This window comes from Pseudophryne corroboree, chromosome 11, assembly GCF_028390025.1.
Source record: "Pseudophryne corroboree isolate aPseCor3 chromosome 11, aPseCor3.hap2, whole genome shotgun sequence".
Lineage (NCBI taxonomy): Eukaryota > Metazoa > Chordata > Amphibia > Anura > Myobatrachidae > Pseudophryne > Pseudophryne corroboree.
This window is the reverse complement of record NC_086454.1, coordinates 354,946,442-354,961,369: the sequence shown is the minus strand read 5'-3', so window position 1 is coordinate 354,961,369 and position 14,928 is coordinate 354,946,442. Positions and strand designations below refer to the sequence as shown.

General features: G+C 46.8%; 2 protein-coding genes across 4 annotated transcripts in view; one reads left to right on the top strand and one right to left on the bottom strand.

Moving 5' to 3' along the window:
• VPS35 (VPS35 retromer complex component) overlaps positions 1-1,269 on the bottom strand; it is a 176,983-nt gene extending 175,714 nt beyond the window's left edge. Inside the window, exon 1 of the mRNA XM_063946025.1 lies at positions 1,151-1,269. Within this exon, the coding sequence (XP_063802095.1) occupies positions 1,151-1,153 (3 nt within the window). The 5' untranslated portion in view covers positions 1,154-1,269. The remainder of the gene's footprint in view (positions 1-1,150) is intronic.
• Positions 1,270-1,865: 596 nt separating this feature from the next.
• Positions 1,866-13,659, top strand: ORC6 (origin recognition complex subunit 6). 3 transcript variants are annotated; one of them, XM_063946023.1, is made up of 7 exons: positions 1,866-1,940; positions 7,334-7,463; positions 8,582-8,745; positions 9,608-9,697; positions 10,120-10,232; positions 10,847-10,921; positions 12,183-13,659. In XM_063946023.1, exons 2-7 carry the CDS (start codon positions 7,365-7,367, stop codon positions 12,305-12,307), a joined length of 666 nt encoding a protein of 221 aa, XP_063802093.1. In that variant the 5' UTR covers positions 1,866-1,940; positions 7,334-7,364; the 3' UTR covers positions 12,308-13,659. The 3 variants fall into 3 exon arrangements, with proteins under 3 accessions (XP_063802093.1, XP_063802091.1, XP_063802092.1); XM_063946021.1 differs by lacking the exon at positions 1,866-1,940 and adding an exon at positions 3,559-3,875; XM_063946022.1 differs by lacking the exon at positions 1,866-1,940 and adding an exon at positions 5,815-6,078.
• Positions 13,660-14,928: the final 1,269 nt, after the last annotated feature.

The following is a 14,928-nucleotide window of genomic DNA, read 5'->3' as shown; positions in this document are numbered from 1 at the left end:
CAGTGTATACACATATATAATGTACAGCATATATAACACACCCCCTGCAGTGTATACACATATATAATGTACAGCATATATAACGCACCCCCTGCAGTGTATACACATATATAATGTACAGCATATATAACACACCCCCTGCAGTGTATACACATATATAATGTACAGCATATATAACACACCCCCTGCAGTGTATACACATATATAATGTACAGCATATATAACACACCCCCTGCAGTGTATACACATATATAATGTACAGCATATATAAAGCATACACCCCCTGCAGTGTATACACATATATAATGTACAGCATATATAAAAGCATACACCCCCTGCAGTGTCTACACATATATAATGTACAGCATATATAAAAGCATACACCCCCTGCAGTGTATACACATATATAATGTACAGCATATATAAAAGCATACACCCCCTGCAGTGTATACACATATATAATGTACAGCATATATAAAGCATACACCCCCTGCAGTGTATACACATATATAATGTACAGCATATATAAAAGCATACACCCCCTGCAGTGTATACACATATATAATGTACAGCATATATAAAGCATACACCCCCTGCAGTGTATACACATATATAATGTACAGCATATATAAAGCATACACCCCCTGCAGTGTATACACATATATAATGTACAGCATATATAAAGCATACACCCCCTGCAGTGTAAATGTGCAGCATATATAACACACACCCTGCAGTGTATACACATATATAATGTACAGCATATATAAAGCATACACCCCCTGCAGTGTATACACATATATAATGTACAGCATATATAACACACCCCCTGCAGTGTATACACATATATAATGTACAGCATATATAAAGCATACACCCCCTGCAGTGCATACATATAGAATATATTGCATATAACATACACACATATAATATACTGTATATATAGCACAGGGCAGCAGAATAACCTGTGAGAGCCGGGGTTGGCACACACAGGCCGGCAGCACTGCAGCAGGTTGGGCCCAGGGACACCCCTTGCCCAGATAGTGCCCTGCACACCCCCAGACCCTCACCCGCAGGGTATGGGGTGAGGTGCACCCTGAGCCCCCGCCCCGGACCCGCAATGCCCAGGTCAGGGACCCCAAAAACTCACCATGATGTCTTAGCTTCTGCTCCCTCCAGTCATGTGACCTGCACACACCGCCCCGCCCTTCCCTATGACACCTCGCTACTCATTGGTCAGTTCTCTCAGCTCCCATCGATCTATGGTGATAGGGTCGCAGGACGGAATGATGAGCAGCGGCGGCGTCCAATCAAAGAGCAACAAATCAGAGTGACGCGAAGGACTGGCAGCACTGCCCATCTGCCGCCATTACTGTTTCTGGCACTGACTCGTGTGTGTGACTCAGGGTTGCCTAACCTCCTGCATTCCCCGGGGGGCTCCCGTTTTATACTTGACCCTCCCGCTGCCCCGCTAAACCTACGGGTCCTCCCGGTTTTTCAGCGCTGACCGCCGAAAATGCGGACTGCGCATGCGCGATCCGGCATGATAGGGGCGGGACCTACATCTTCACGTCATGAAGTGGATCCTCACATTCGGGCCCGCCATGGCTCATTTCAATAACATGCCGCCCAAAAAAAGACGTCGTCAGTGCAGACCACGCCCCCCAGCATTCCGGACTCGCGCACGCGCAGATTGCATTTTTATTTTTTTATTTTTTTTGCGAGTCCTGCATGCTGGGGGTGGGGCCTGCATGGATAACGTCATGATATGGGCGGCATCTTATTGAAATGAGCCGCAGCGGGCGGGAAAGTGGGGAACAGAGGACGGTATATAAATAAAAGGGACATCCGCCTCATGACGTTGCGGTGCAGGCCCCGCCCCTTGTCATTCCAGACTCGCGCATGCGCAGGTTGCGGCATAATGTGTAATGGGCATTACGGTGTGTGGCATAATGTGTAAGGGGCATTATGGTGTGTGGTATAATGTGTAATAAGCATTACGGTGTGTGGTATAATGTGTAATGGGCATTACGGTGTGTGGTATAATGTGTAAGGGGCATTATGGTGTGTGGTATAATGTGTAATAAGCATTACGGTGCGTGGTATAATGTGTAATAAGCATTACGGTGTGTGGTATAATGTGTAATGGGCATTACTGTGTGTGGTATAATGTGTAATGGGCATTACGGTGCGTGGTATAATGTGTAATGGGCATTACGGTGTGTGGTATAATGTGGTATGGGCATTACGGTGTGTGGTATAATGTGGTATGGGCATTACGGTGTGTGGTATAATGTGGTATGGGCATTACGGTGTGTGGTATAATGTGTAAGGGGCATTATGGTGTGTGGTATAATGTGTAATAAGCATTACGGTGCGTGGTATAATGTGTAATAAGCATTATGGTGTGTGGTATAATGTGTAATGGGCATTACGGTGTGTGGTATAATGTGGTATGGGCATTACGGTGTGTGGCATAATGTGTAATGGGCATTACGGTGTGTGGCATAATGTGTAATGGGCATTACGGTGTGTGGCATAATGTGTAATGGGCATTACAGTGTGTGGCATAATGTGTAAGGGGCATTACGGTGTGTGGTATAATGTGTAATGGGCATTACGGTGTGTGGTATAATGTGTAATGGGCATTACGGTGTGTGGTATAATGTGTAAGGGGCATTATGGTGTGTGGTATAATGTGTAATAAGCATTACGGTGCGTGGTATAATGTGTAATAAGCATTACGGTGTGTGGTATAATGTGTAATGGGCATTACGGTGTGTGGTATAATGTGGTATGGGCATTACGGTGTGTGGCATAATGTGTAATGGGCATTACGGTGTGTGGCATAATGTGTAATGGGCATTACGGTGTGTGGCATAATGTGGTATGGGCATTACGGTGTGTGGCATAATGTGTAATGGGCATTACGGTGTGTGGCATAATGTGTAATGGGCATTACGGTGTGTGGCATAATGTGTAATGGGCATTACAGTGTGTGGCATAATGTGTAAGGGGCATTACGGTGTGTGGTATAATGTGTAATGGGCATTACGGTGTGTGGTATAATGTGTAAGGGGCATTACGGTGTGTGGTATAATGTGTAATAAGCATTACAGTGCGTGGTATAATGTGTAATAAGCATTACGGTGTGTGGTATAATGTGTAATGGGCATTACGGTGTGTGGTATAATGTGGTATGGGCATTACGGTGTGTGGCATAATGTGTAATGGGCATTACGGTGTGTGGCATAATGTGTAATGGGCATTACGGTGTGTGGCATAATGTGTAATGGGCATTACAGTGTGTGGCATAATGTGTAAGGGGCATTACGGTGTGTGGCATAATGTGACCACGCCCATTTTTACTATCAGTACCACTAAGAAAAAATTTCTACTTGCACCACTGGCGTCAGCTGTTCATTTAAATGCACATACGCAATCTTCCCTTATCCACCCCAACAGAGCATGTGTCAAAATAGTATTGATCTCGGAAAAATCGATATTTTTTAACCAATTATTCCCTATATTCAATACAGTCCTTTAAACACTTTATTGATCCATAAGCTCAATATGGGACCGCTGATTGGCCATTCCATTCCACTGGCTGATTACATCCGTTCTGATGCATATACACCAGGAGGAGTGTCTGCAGCCAGCGTCGTAACAGGTCTTTATTACGCCCTGTGCCAGCCACGCCCCAAGCGCATGCAGAGAGGCGGAGCCACCAATGTCGGGAATTATTACACACCCCCGAGGTTGCCCCGGGCAGCTGTAAGAGCAGCAGTGTGCACATCTGGAGGTTCCAGAAGACGGCCGTGCAGGCCCCGTATGCAGGTGCAGGCCCCGTATGCAGGTGCAGGCCCCGTATGCAGGTGCAGACCCTCTTTCTCTTTTCCACCAGGACAGAACTTGGAGTGTGCAGTCCCGGCAGGACTTTTTATATAAATATTGCACTTATAGACTGTGATCACTGGCGTATTTATAATGGGCGCAGTGTGTGCAGTGTACACGGGCCCAAGTCCAGGGGGCCCCCACTGCACACAGTGCAACCAATTTTTTGGGGAATACTCACCCTCCGGAGTCCTGCGCCGACGGCAGTAGCAAATCACAGTGAAAATGGTGCAGCGGCCATTTTCACGGCGTTCTGCACATGCGCAGTAGAGAAATCACTGGGAAAATGGCCGCTGTGCTATTTTCCCGGTGATCTGCGCATGTGCAGTAAAGTCTGAGCCCTCTAGTGCTCAGACTCTACAGCACTGCCGGCAGAGATGAAGGGGCCCGAACGGAGGAGGCTGAACGCGGGCCTTGGGTAAAAGTCAAACCCTCCAACATGACCCCGTCTCTCAGGTAAAAGATGCTCTGTTCCTGGACTTCCCCCTAAAGCCGGGTACATAACGACATATCGCCTACATGGCTCAGTGTGTACGCGTGTTTGTGTGCACCTGCTGGTCGCTAGGGACTGTCGCTGGTCCGTGCAGCACATCAAACCTAGCAATATCGCTAGCCTCCTTGTTTATGCCAATGAAGGACGGAACACGATTGTTCCGTTCTTCATTAACATCGCTGCAATGGCCGATGTTGGAACAAATGCCCATCATCGCTGTGTGTAGCCACCCTTGGTTTAGGATTGTCGTCACCTGTGTCAAACTAGTTAACCACTTAACTGACAATTTTTTTTCCCAAAAACAGCTCCGAAATTGTAGGGTTTTTTATTAGTGAATTAGGTGAAGAACATTGATCTAACTACACTATCCAAAACGATTTTAATAAAAAAATAAAAAATAAATCTTTTTTTATTTATTTCTCAAACATCGATTGAGAAGATCAATAACATCGGTAACATCGTAACGTTACTTTTTACCCACAAGACAGCTGCCAGGTACACAGGGGGTGGCTTGGGGGGGTTGTTTTACCCTTTCCCAGCGGCTGCCATCGTCTGCAGCCGCTGGGTGGGGGGTTCTGCCGTACTGACCGATCAGCAGTGACTGGGGGAGGGGGGGGGGGGGTCCGGTCCCTCTGCGAGCAGCAGCGGAGGGAAGTTTCCCTTCCCTGCCGCTGCTAACACTCTCTATCTGACTGGTGGCATCCCGTGCGACCAGGTCTGAAGAAGCGCTGCCTGTTGTGGATGCCAGGCAAGTGGTTAATTGATGAGAAAGGTGTTCCGTAATCTATGGGGGGAATTCAATTCTGGGCAAAGGATGCAAATTGCCATTGCTGCGGTGTTTAAACACCGTCACCCCATCTCGTTCCCGTTGCCCGGTCGGCTGAATGCCAGATTTGCACAAAAGTGCCTGCTACCCTGGTATGAATGGTCGACCATGTAACTGGCGACAGGCATTAGGTCGACCGCTATTGGGCGACAATGGCATGGTTGACGTGGACAATTAGTTAACACGTGAAAATGGCCGACGCAGGACAGGTCGACACATGAAAAGGTTGACGTGGATTTTTGAACTGTTTTTGGTGTCGTTTTTTTCCGTAACATGACCTGGAACCCCAATCAGTGTACCGTGTAGAGGGGAGTCCAGGAGCCGCGCATTTTGGAGGGTCTATGAAGTTACTTATTTCAACTTTATTTTTCTTTTCTTTACCTAAGCGTGTTCGCTGTCGTGCTTCGTATGTGTCGCGCCGCTATGTTTCAGCCATGAATTGTGTCAGGGAAATTTAGGAGGAATTTAGACATTTTTACCCCCATAAAAAAAAATCTGCAAATGTGAAAAAATTCCCCTCAGGATATGGAGAAGAAGTGGGAGAAGCAGATGCTGAGGAGTAGGATCAATGGGAGGCTCTGAGTGGACACAGCACTGTACTCCTGTCACTGTGTGTGTGACAGGAAGGCCCCACACCACCCCACTCCCTATCCCACGCAGCTTTCCCCCTGGTCCTCCAATCGCAGCGCGCGTGGGAGGAGGAGGAGATTGCCGCAGCGACCAATCTGCGACAGCCGTGCGTTTTTGCCGCGAGTTCCCTCTTCTCCTGGCAGCTGCTGTTGCTGCTGCAGACCTGCATCATGGAGGCCGAGACATTGAGGCGGCTGGCACCGAAGCTGGGGATTACCTCCGGCCGGGTCCTGGGGTAGGTGCCGGGAGGCCTCGCAGTAGTGTAGCTGGAGAGTCGCAGCGGCTGCCGGAGATGCTGCAGAACCTCTTGTGGTGCAGCCCAGTTACTGAGCTGCTGTATAGTGTGATGGGGCTCAGCAGACTCCTGCCTGCATGCTGCAGGGTAGGGGGAGGGAGACTGAGTTGGGGGGGCAATAAAAGTGACTTTAGACCTGGGCACACTCTGTTGTAATGGAAGGGGGGGAGGGGGTCAGTTATTTATTTGTCTTGCAGGCAGCCCACAAAGCACATACTGGACAGCTCCAGAGTTACCCTGCACACCTGATTATCCCTGCACCACATGCAGCGCAGCATGGTATTGCCATGGGGTAAATGAGGGGTAAATCCCCCCCCCCCTCCTTATTTATTTAAAAACTCTGAATTTACCCCTAAATGTCCTCAGTCCAGCCCGGGTCAGGGGTATCCGATCAGCTCTAGAAGCTTGGCCTGCATCTAGCTCCTGTGCATGCATGTTCTGCTCAGGGATGCATGAGGATTAGCTGCGCATTGTATTTTATGACCGATATAGAGGAGGGGGGGGGCGGCTTTTTCACTATTTTTAGGGCAAATGGAGATATGCAATAGTAGGGCCGGATTCTCGCCTAGGTGAAAAAATGCCGGCACTGGCGAAAAACATGTGGATTGACGATTTCACTCCTGATCCACGTGTTTTGATGAATCTGCAAGCGGTTTTTGATGGTTTTTGGGGCCATTTTCGCCAATGCTGATTCGCCTACAAAACAAAGGTGAAACGGCATGTGCAAAATTGTATTCAAAAACGGGCGAAATTACCCGCAAATGAATACGGTGGGTCGAATTAGTTCAGGGTTTTTTCAGCTAGGCAAAAAAACAGCTACCTGCATCCCCCCCATAGGCTCATAACTACTGTATCTATAGCTGCATAAGTGGTGTAGGAATATCTGTCAATAGCCACATACTGTATGACATAGATGGCAGAGCGTGGGATTTTTTTTTAACTTCTGCCGCAGGGAGCATAGTGCATCACTCCGCCTTATTGGCCCATTATCCGCTAAGTCCTGCCCCCAACTGAGCCGCTGCAGTGCTGGCCATCCCTATAGAGGAGTACAGGTGTGCACATACCTGTAGTATGGCAGCCTCTATCATTGGTTCTGTGCATTGTCTATAGATGATGCTGTATAATATGTTATTTGTGAGCTCATTGAGGGGTGCTCTGGTTATCTCTAGTCATGTGATGTCTGCTGCGGTTCTAGGAAAGCCGAGGAGTTCCTGCGCCTGTCCCAGATGAAGTGCAGCGGACTCTCCGCCCTGACCACCGCCACCAGTAACGCCGTCATGTGTCTCCAGCTTGCAGCCGCCTCACTGAATCAACCTGTTGACAAGGTCAGGTCAGCTAAGTGCCTCTGGCAGTGTAATGCTCCACCAAGGAAATGCGCAATATTACATAATTGCAACCGGTCCGATGTCGCCTTGTACTATGCGTTTCCCAGACTCTGCCATTACAGGATATCCCTGCTTGAGTCCAGATGGTTAAATCAAATTAACTGAGGTACTGATTAAGTCACCTGTGCTGAAGCATGGATATCCTTAAAACCTGGACTGTAATGTCGGAGTCTGGGGACCTCTGGGCTAGCATGTATATCTTGTTTGCACTGCTCTGATAAATTAGCCTATTAAACGTTAAAGTGAAAGTAGTCTTGAGCAAAAACGATTATACAGGTTGAATATTCCATATCCAAATATTCCAAAATACGGAATATTCCGAAATACAGAATTTTTTGAGTGAGACTGAGATAGTGAAACCTTTGTTTTCTGATGGCTCAATGTACTCAAACCTTGTTTAATACACAAAATAAGTAAAAATATTGTATTAAATTACCTTTAGGCAGTGTATATAAGGTGTATATGAACCATAAATGCATTCTGTGCTTAGACTTGGGTCCTATCGTCATGATCTCTCATTATGGTATGCAATTATTCCAAAATACCTCTGGTCCCAAGCATTTTGGATATGGGATACTCAACTTGTAATATACGGTAAACTGTACAGCTTTCACTATTCCTTAATGTCAGTGTATATGATAAGTCGGACATTGCTTATTACACACTTCCATATTTCTGTAAAAGTCTGCCCCCTACTCCTGTCCCTCTAAACGCTTCTGCTGCCAGGGGTGGGATGTAAGGGATGAGATCTGCAGATGATATATCCCTGACGGCAAAGGCTGGAGCTGTGCAAGTCACTAAAATATACAGTATATATGACGGTCATGTGTTTTCACATGCCATTCAATCTTAGGTATTTCTTCCACTTATCTCTGACCGCTGGGCACTATGGGGTTGATTATAAAGCAATGAATAGAAAGAAGTTGCCTGTAGCAACCAATCAGCAATATTATCTCGAAGTTTAATGGTTGCTATGGGTAACTTCTCCACTGGTCCATTACCTATAGCATTTGTTACCTATCCTGCTCTATACAATGTGCGGCTGTTCTGCTTTGCAGGATTATCTGGTCCGGCTGTCGGGACTGAATAAGAAAGTGTATCACAGCTGTCTGAAGTCATTTGAGTGCTTGCTGGGAGTGGATTCTAAGTTGGGCCTCAGGGACCTGGCAGTACAACATGGCTGCCTGGAGGCAGTGAACACAGCGTCCAGAATCCTGAACAGGTCAGTATGCGCTGTATCACCCGGCTACGTAACTAGAACAGTACTCTTAGGATCGTATCGGTACATTAGGCCGACATTACTTCAGGCATGAGGTAAAAAGTGCCTCGCACCTCCGTGTCGTTACTGGTTCCTACAGAATGAATAGGCTGCTTTCTCGTGAATATGGGGTTATCGCACAGACTTACCCTCTACTGTGTTAGTGACCGGCCCTCTTGCAATAGATTGCCAGCTATCCCTCGTCACCTTGGGGGTCATTCCGAGTGGATCGATCGCTGCTGTTTTTCGCAGCGCAGCGATCGGGTCTGTACTGCGTATGCACCGCAATGCGCAGGCGCGTCGTACGGGTACACAGCGGAACGTTGCTGAGCGATGGATTTAACGAAGAATACATTCGCACGGGCGATCGCAAAGAGATTGACGGGAAGAGGGCGTTTGTGGGTGGCAACTGACCGTTTTCTGGGAGTGGTAGGGAAAACGCAGGCGTGTCCAAGCGTTTGCAGGGCGGGTGTCTGACGTCAATTCCGGGACCAAAAAGACTGAAGTGATCGCAGCGGCTGACTAAGTCCAGACCTACTCTGAAACTGCACAAAATGTTTCTGCACAGCTCGGCTGCACATGCGTTCGCACACTTGCAAAGCGAAAATACACTCCCCCGTGGGCGGCGACTATGCGTTTGCACTGCTGCTAAAAGTAGCAAGCGAGCGATCAACTCGGAATGAGGGCCCTGCTCCTTAGGCTTCTGTAAGCGTCAAAATACCAAGTTGATAGTTTTGGAGCCTTTGTCCTAAGAGAAATCTGTGGTCTGAAGCAGAAATGATGGTGTCCAATTCTATATCTTGATGTACTTACTTTTCATCCTTAGGTATGAGTCCAGCCTCACCCAGGCCCAGCAGGAAGACCTGGATTTATCCAAACCTTTGTTTATCGCCGCCTCCCTGTACGCAGCATGCAGGTACACAACACGGCTTCTGCCAAGTACTCATTGTACAAACTGCAAACTCTTTCTTATTCAGGGTTCATCGTACCCTACCCCTGGCAGCCCAGTCATTAGCTGAGATCTCAGTGCCAATGTTTGGACAAAAAGGGGACTTGATAATATTTGGGGATCTATAGAATACTGTATACATATCTTTTATACTTTTTGGGGGCGAGAGGGGAGTCCTACTTTTAGTTCTGGTTTGCGTGGGCTCCATATATATCACTGCTCCGGTCTCTGATCCAGATGGAGCCAACAGCAGAGCTCAACAGAGTAATGGGCTGAGCAGTGAGATGGGGTGGGCATTCTGACCCAGTGCCCAGTGAGCGAGTAATTACCTTCCCCGTGAGTACTAAGTAACATGGTCACCTTTGATGTAACCATGAATTATGTTCTAGGTGCCTGAAAGTGAAAGTGGAGAAGACAAAGTTTCTGGCGACATCTGGTGTGAAGAAAGGGATCTTTGAGCGTCTGTGCCTTCAGTTGGAGAAGATTGGCGCGCAGATCTGCCGTGAGTCCCTCCCGTGTCTCGCTTTCCATTTATCAGTCTCTTTAAGGCAGTGCCTGGTTCAGAGCAGTATGCCAACCCTGATGGTTTATGTACTACTCCAATGGCGGGTGGACTGCACATACGCAGGACCTGTTCTGCGCAAGTGCAGAAGGCGTCTTGTGTTATGTTTTGCAGTTCCCTCAAGCCGCAGCATGATTGTCACGTTTTGGAGTCATGGACCGGAGTTTTGTGGGTGTACCTTGGCCAGGGTCTGCGTCTCTCGGTGCAGATTTCCTAGCCCCAGCAGAGGGAAAACACCGACCATCCTGCGTGACCAGAGAGTGCAGATGGCCGATGCTTTTGCAAGTGGTCCTACGCTGTGTCCTTGGATGCAGCAGCAGATCACAGAAGCTTGCGAGAAGCCACCTGCAGTGTTAGCATATTTACACACAGCTGCTGCGTCTAGAGTTGCAGCGGCTGCATCTAGAGTCACGGCTGCGTGTACTGCGTCCTTCTCTGAATTAGGCCCATAGCCAGTAAGTGATCTCCTGGGGGTTGGTGGGAGTCATGTGTCCTGTTTGCTGTGATGAGCAGAGTTCCGTCTAGTCTAACAATAACTCTCTCCTGCTATCCAGAGGAAGCTGCAACCGTCACACAGCAGCCGCGGAAAAGGCAGAAGACGCTGCTGGAATGTGTAGATCAGGAGCCTGGTGAGTTTATTTTTATTTATTTACTTCTTTTTGTGAAAAGCCAAAACCTTGGAAGAGTCAGGAGAGAATGATGCCTATATTTAACCTAGTCTGTGGCATTGGCGTAACTACAAGGACTGTCCCACACTATTGCACCATTGTTGCGGCTGTTCTAATTTACACGTGGGGGAGCGGTCTGATAGAGGTGACGTTTTCCATATGTGGTAATATCCCCAAGTTACAGGCATGTAAACACCCAGATCACATATATAGTCCAAATCGTAGGGAAAGTCACCTTGCGATCCCAATGCGATGCCGATGCGCAGTCAGTATCGCATGCCTAGATAGACTGTGCAGGAAAGTCAGTTTTGACTATCTCGTAGAAAAGAGTCAAAATTGACACTTGGCTAAAATCGGACAAAGCCGGTATCGCAAGCGCAGTCATTATATGCTTGCGATACCGACCCAGTCCCTACCGCACAGTGAGAATCGGAGTTAGCCTGAATCTCACCTTGTGTACGCACCTTAAGGGAGGACTGATGAAAGGGACTGTTTGTGCTTTATTTTGCATGTATAACAAACAGAAATGTAATAACAAATAAATGACACTTAAAGGTCCGTACACATTAGACGATGTCGCTCTGTGAGCGATGTCGTCTAATGTTTCCCCTCCCGGGCCGGTCGGCGGCCGACTGTACACACTGAGCGATATGACCGCTCATATCGCTCAGTGACGTCACGCCTCCGCCAGCCCTGCATGCATGCACTGGCGACAGCGACGATCGTTGCCAACCTGCTAGGCCACTGCTGGTCGTCGCTGGCGGCATACACACTTGCCGATTAAAATGAGCGACGTCGCTCAGGGAGGGGGAAATGAGCGACGTCTCTCATTTTATCGGCAAGTGTGTATGGGCCTTTAATCACAGAAGTTCTTCCCAGCGGCGCACCCTGGCTCCCACTGCACGTATCTGAGACGGGTCAGACCGTTGCTGATTTTATATAGATGTTTCGGCACGTACGTGCACGGTGTATGTTATGTGTACAGTATTCTTGTGTGCAAAGCGGATGACACTATTTCAATCAGCAGTCCGTTTTATTATATAGATGTGTGCGTATTTGCACACACTCTGGTCATACGGTCACCCTTACCACTACTGACATAGGGTGGTTTTTGTTACCTGGTAAACTTACCCCCAATTTACAGCAGGGCGGTTATGTGACGCATGTAGTAATAACACAGAAGTAATCCCGTGTACCTTGTTTCTGACACCGGCTGTTACAGAATCCGAGGAGGATGAGGTCCCCCGTAAACAAGCGTGCTCCGAGCCGGCCACCAAGGAGAGAGACTATGAGGAGTGGAAGAGAAAAATCTTGGAGAATGCAGCCAAAACCGGCAACCCGGAATAACCTCCACGTGGCTGGATGCACTTTGCAGCGTTTTATTCCCTGCCACGGAATGGACATAACACTGCGATGATCTCTGTTACTGCATAAACTGACCATGGTTGGCACGAAGGCGTTTGGTTATGATGATGCTGTGCAGGACTTCAGTACATCTGCCATGCACCACAGTACAGCCCAAATCCTCCCTTAATTCTCGGTATGGCTGTGATTTATTTTATTTTTAGGCTATTTTACTCCCTAATGCAATTACTGGCTAGTATGTTTTGGTTCTAGGATAGATTGTGTATATACCGATGTGTCCTCTTACATCTTTGCTCCGTGCGATACAAATTGCATTACACACAACGCGTGAGTGCCGCGCGACTCTGTAGCGGTGAGTGTCTTCTTTTTTTTATTTTCTCCTTTTTTTTATTTTATTTATTTATTTATTTATTTTTCTTTTTTTCGGAACTGCATCTTAGACGCAAAGTAATGTAATAGGACGCAAAAGCAGCTTCTGATTACAATGATATGCAGCATGCCTATAACCTGTGTGAGACTGCGACTGTATTTGCGTACTAAATGCTCTGCAACGTGGCGTTTTGGATGTAGATAGAGCCTCAATTACACACACAATATAGGCACGCCGCATATACTTTTCGGCAGAAGCTGCTTGTGCGTCCTATTACATTACTTTGTGTCTAAGACTCATTTTTGCGGGGAACCCCCCCCCCCCCCCCCCTACAAAAAGATGCTCAGCGCTACAGCGTCCCTCCATGACATGGCGTGACTTCAAAGTCTGTTTAGCACGGATGTATGAGGACATATCTGTGGAATATTTACCATTCTTGCTACAGATTACCGTAGAGTTGGTGTTTCCCGATTTTAAAATGAGGAAAATACAGATGTTCTGATGCCTAAACGTGGTTACATATATAGTCTACAAGAGTTCCGTTCATGTTGGATAAAGTTTGTGGTGACATGGTGAACCAATGATTATCCACTCAGTACGGACCAATACCACCTTTTTATTGGTTGGTCAGTACCTTTAATGATGTTGGCGACTCTTAGGGCATTGATCCAATATGAGATCGGCCCCGCCAAAACCAAAAAAAAGTCCTATTGTGTTCTTATTTTATTTTCCCTCGCACAGTAGCGCGTCTTAGAGCAATCTGTGCCCCGACGGTGAAGCCATGGCGGTGTATCTTCCTCTAGTGCCGGTCTGTCCTGCGCCTGCACAGCCATGATTATTGCTGTGCATTTAATTTATAGCGAGAAGTTTACCAGTTTATTTTATTAACGTTAAATGTTTTTACTGTGTTCATTTGTTCTATTTTGTAAAATAAACCGAGGAGCTGTGTCCTTTTCTAATCCGATTCCGGCATTTATAGTTGCAAAAATCTGAATATAAAAAAGTTTGGCGTCCGGTCCCTGCGTAACATAGAAACATAGAATTTGACGGCAGATAAGAACCACTTGGCGCATCTAGTCTGCCCCTTTTTTTTTTTTTTTTTTTTCTTTTTTTTTTAATCCTTTAGGCAGTTTCAACCCTTTTTGAACCTTAATTCTTTGTAAGGCTATTCATATGCCTATCCCAAGCATGTTTAAATTGCTCTACAGTCTTAGTCTCTACCACCTCTGGTGGGAGGCTATTCCACTTATCCACTACCCTTTCTGTGAAGTAATTTTTCCTTAAATTTCCTCTGAACCGCCCCCCCTCCAGTCTCCGTGTATGTCCTCGAGTTCTAATACTTCTCTTTCTTTGAAGAATGTTTCCCTCCTGAACTTTAAGACCCTTGATATATTTGAAAGTTTCTATTATGTCCCCGCTTTCCCTTCTCTCCTCCAAACTATACATGTTAAGATCTTTCAGCCTTTCCAGGTAAGTTGTATGATGTAGACCATGCACCATTTTAGTTGCCCTTCTTTGTACACTCTCTAATGTATTTATATCCTTCTGGAGATATGGTCTCCAGAACTGGACACAGTATTCCAGATGGGGCCGCACCAATGACCTATACAGTGGCATTATCACTTCTTTTTTCCTGCTACTGATTCCTCTCCCTATGCAAACAAGCATCTGACTAGCCTTCCTCATTGCTTTGTTGCATTGCTTTCCTGCCTTCAAGTCACTTGAAATAGTGACTCCTAAATCCCTTTCCTCCTCAGTAGTTTCCATTATAGTACCCTTGATACTATATTGAGCCTTTGGGTTTTTGAGACCCAAGTGCATGATTTTGCATTTATTAGCATTAAACTGTAGTTGCCACGTTCTTGACCATTTCTCAAGCCTACCTAGGTCATCAATCATTTGTTGTACCCCTCCCGGTGTGTCTACCCTGTTGCATATCTTTGTATCATCTGCAAAAAGGCATACCTTCCCTTCAATACCATCTGCAATGTCACCAACAAAGATATTAAAGAGAACTGGACCAAGTACAGATCCCTGGGGTACTCCACTGGTAACATTTCCCTCCATAGATTGCACTCCATTAACTACAACTGTCTGTTTCCTATCCTGCAACCAGGTTCTTATCCATTTAACTGTTTTAGAATCCACCCCCACGCTTTCAAGTTTATTTAGCAGTCTGCGATGTGGGACAGTGTCAAATGCTTTACTAAAGTCTAGATATGCTACATCTACA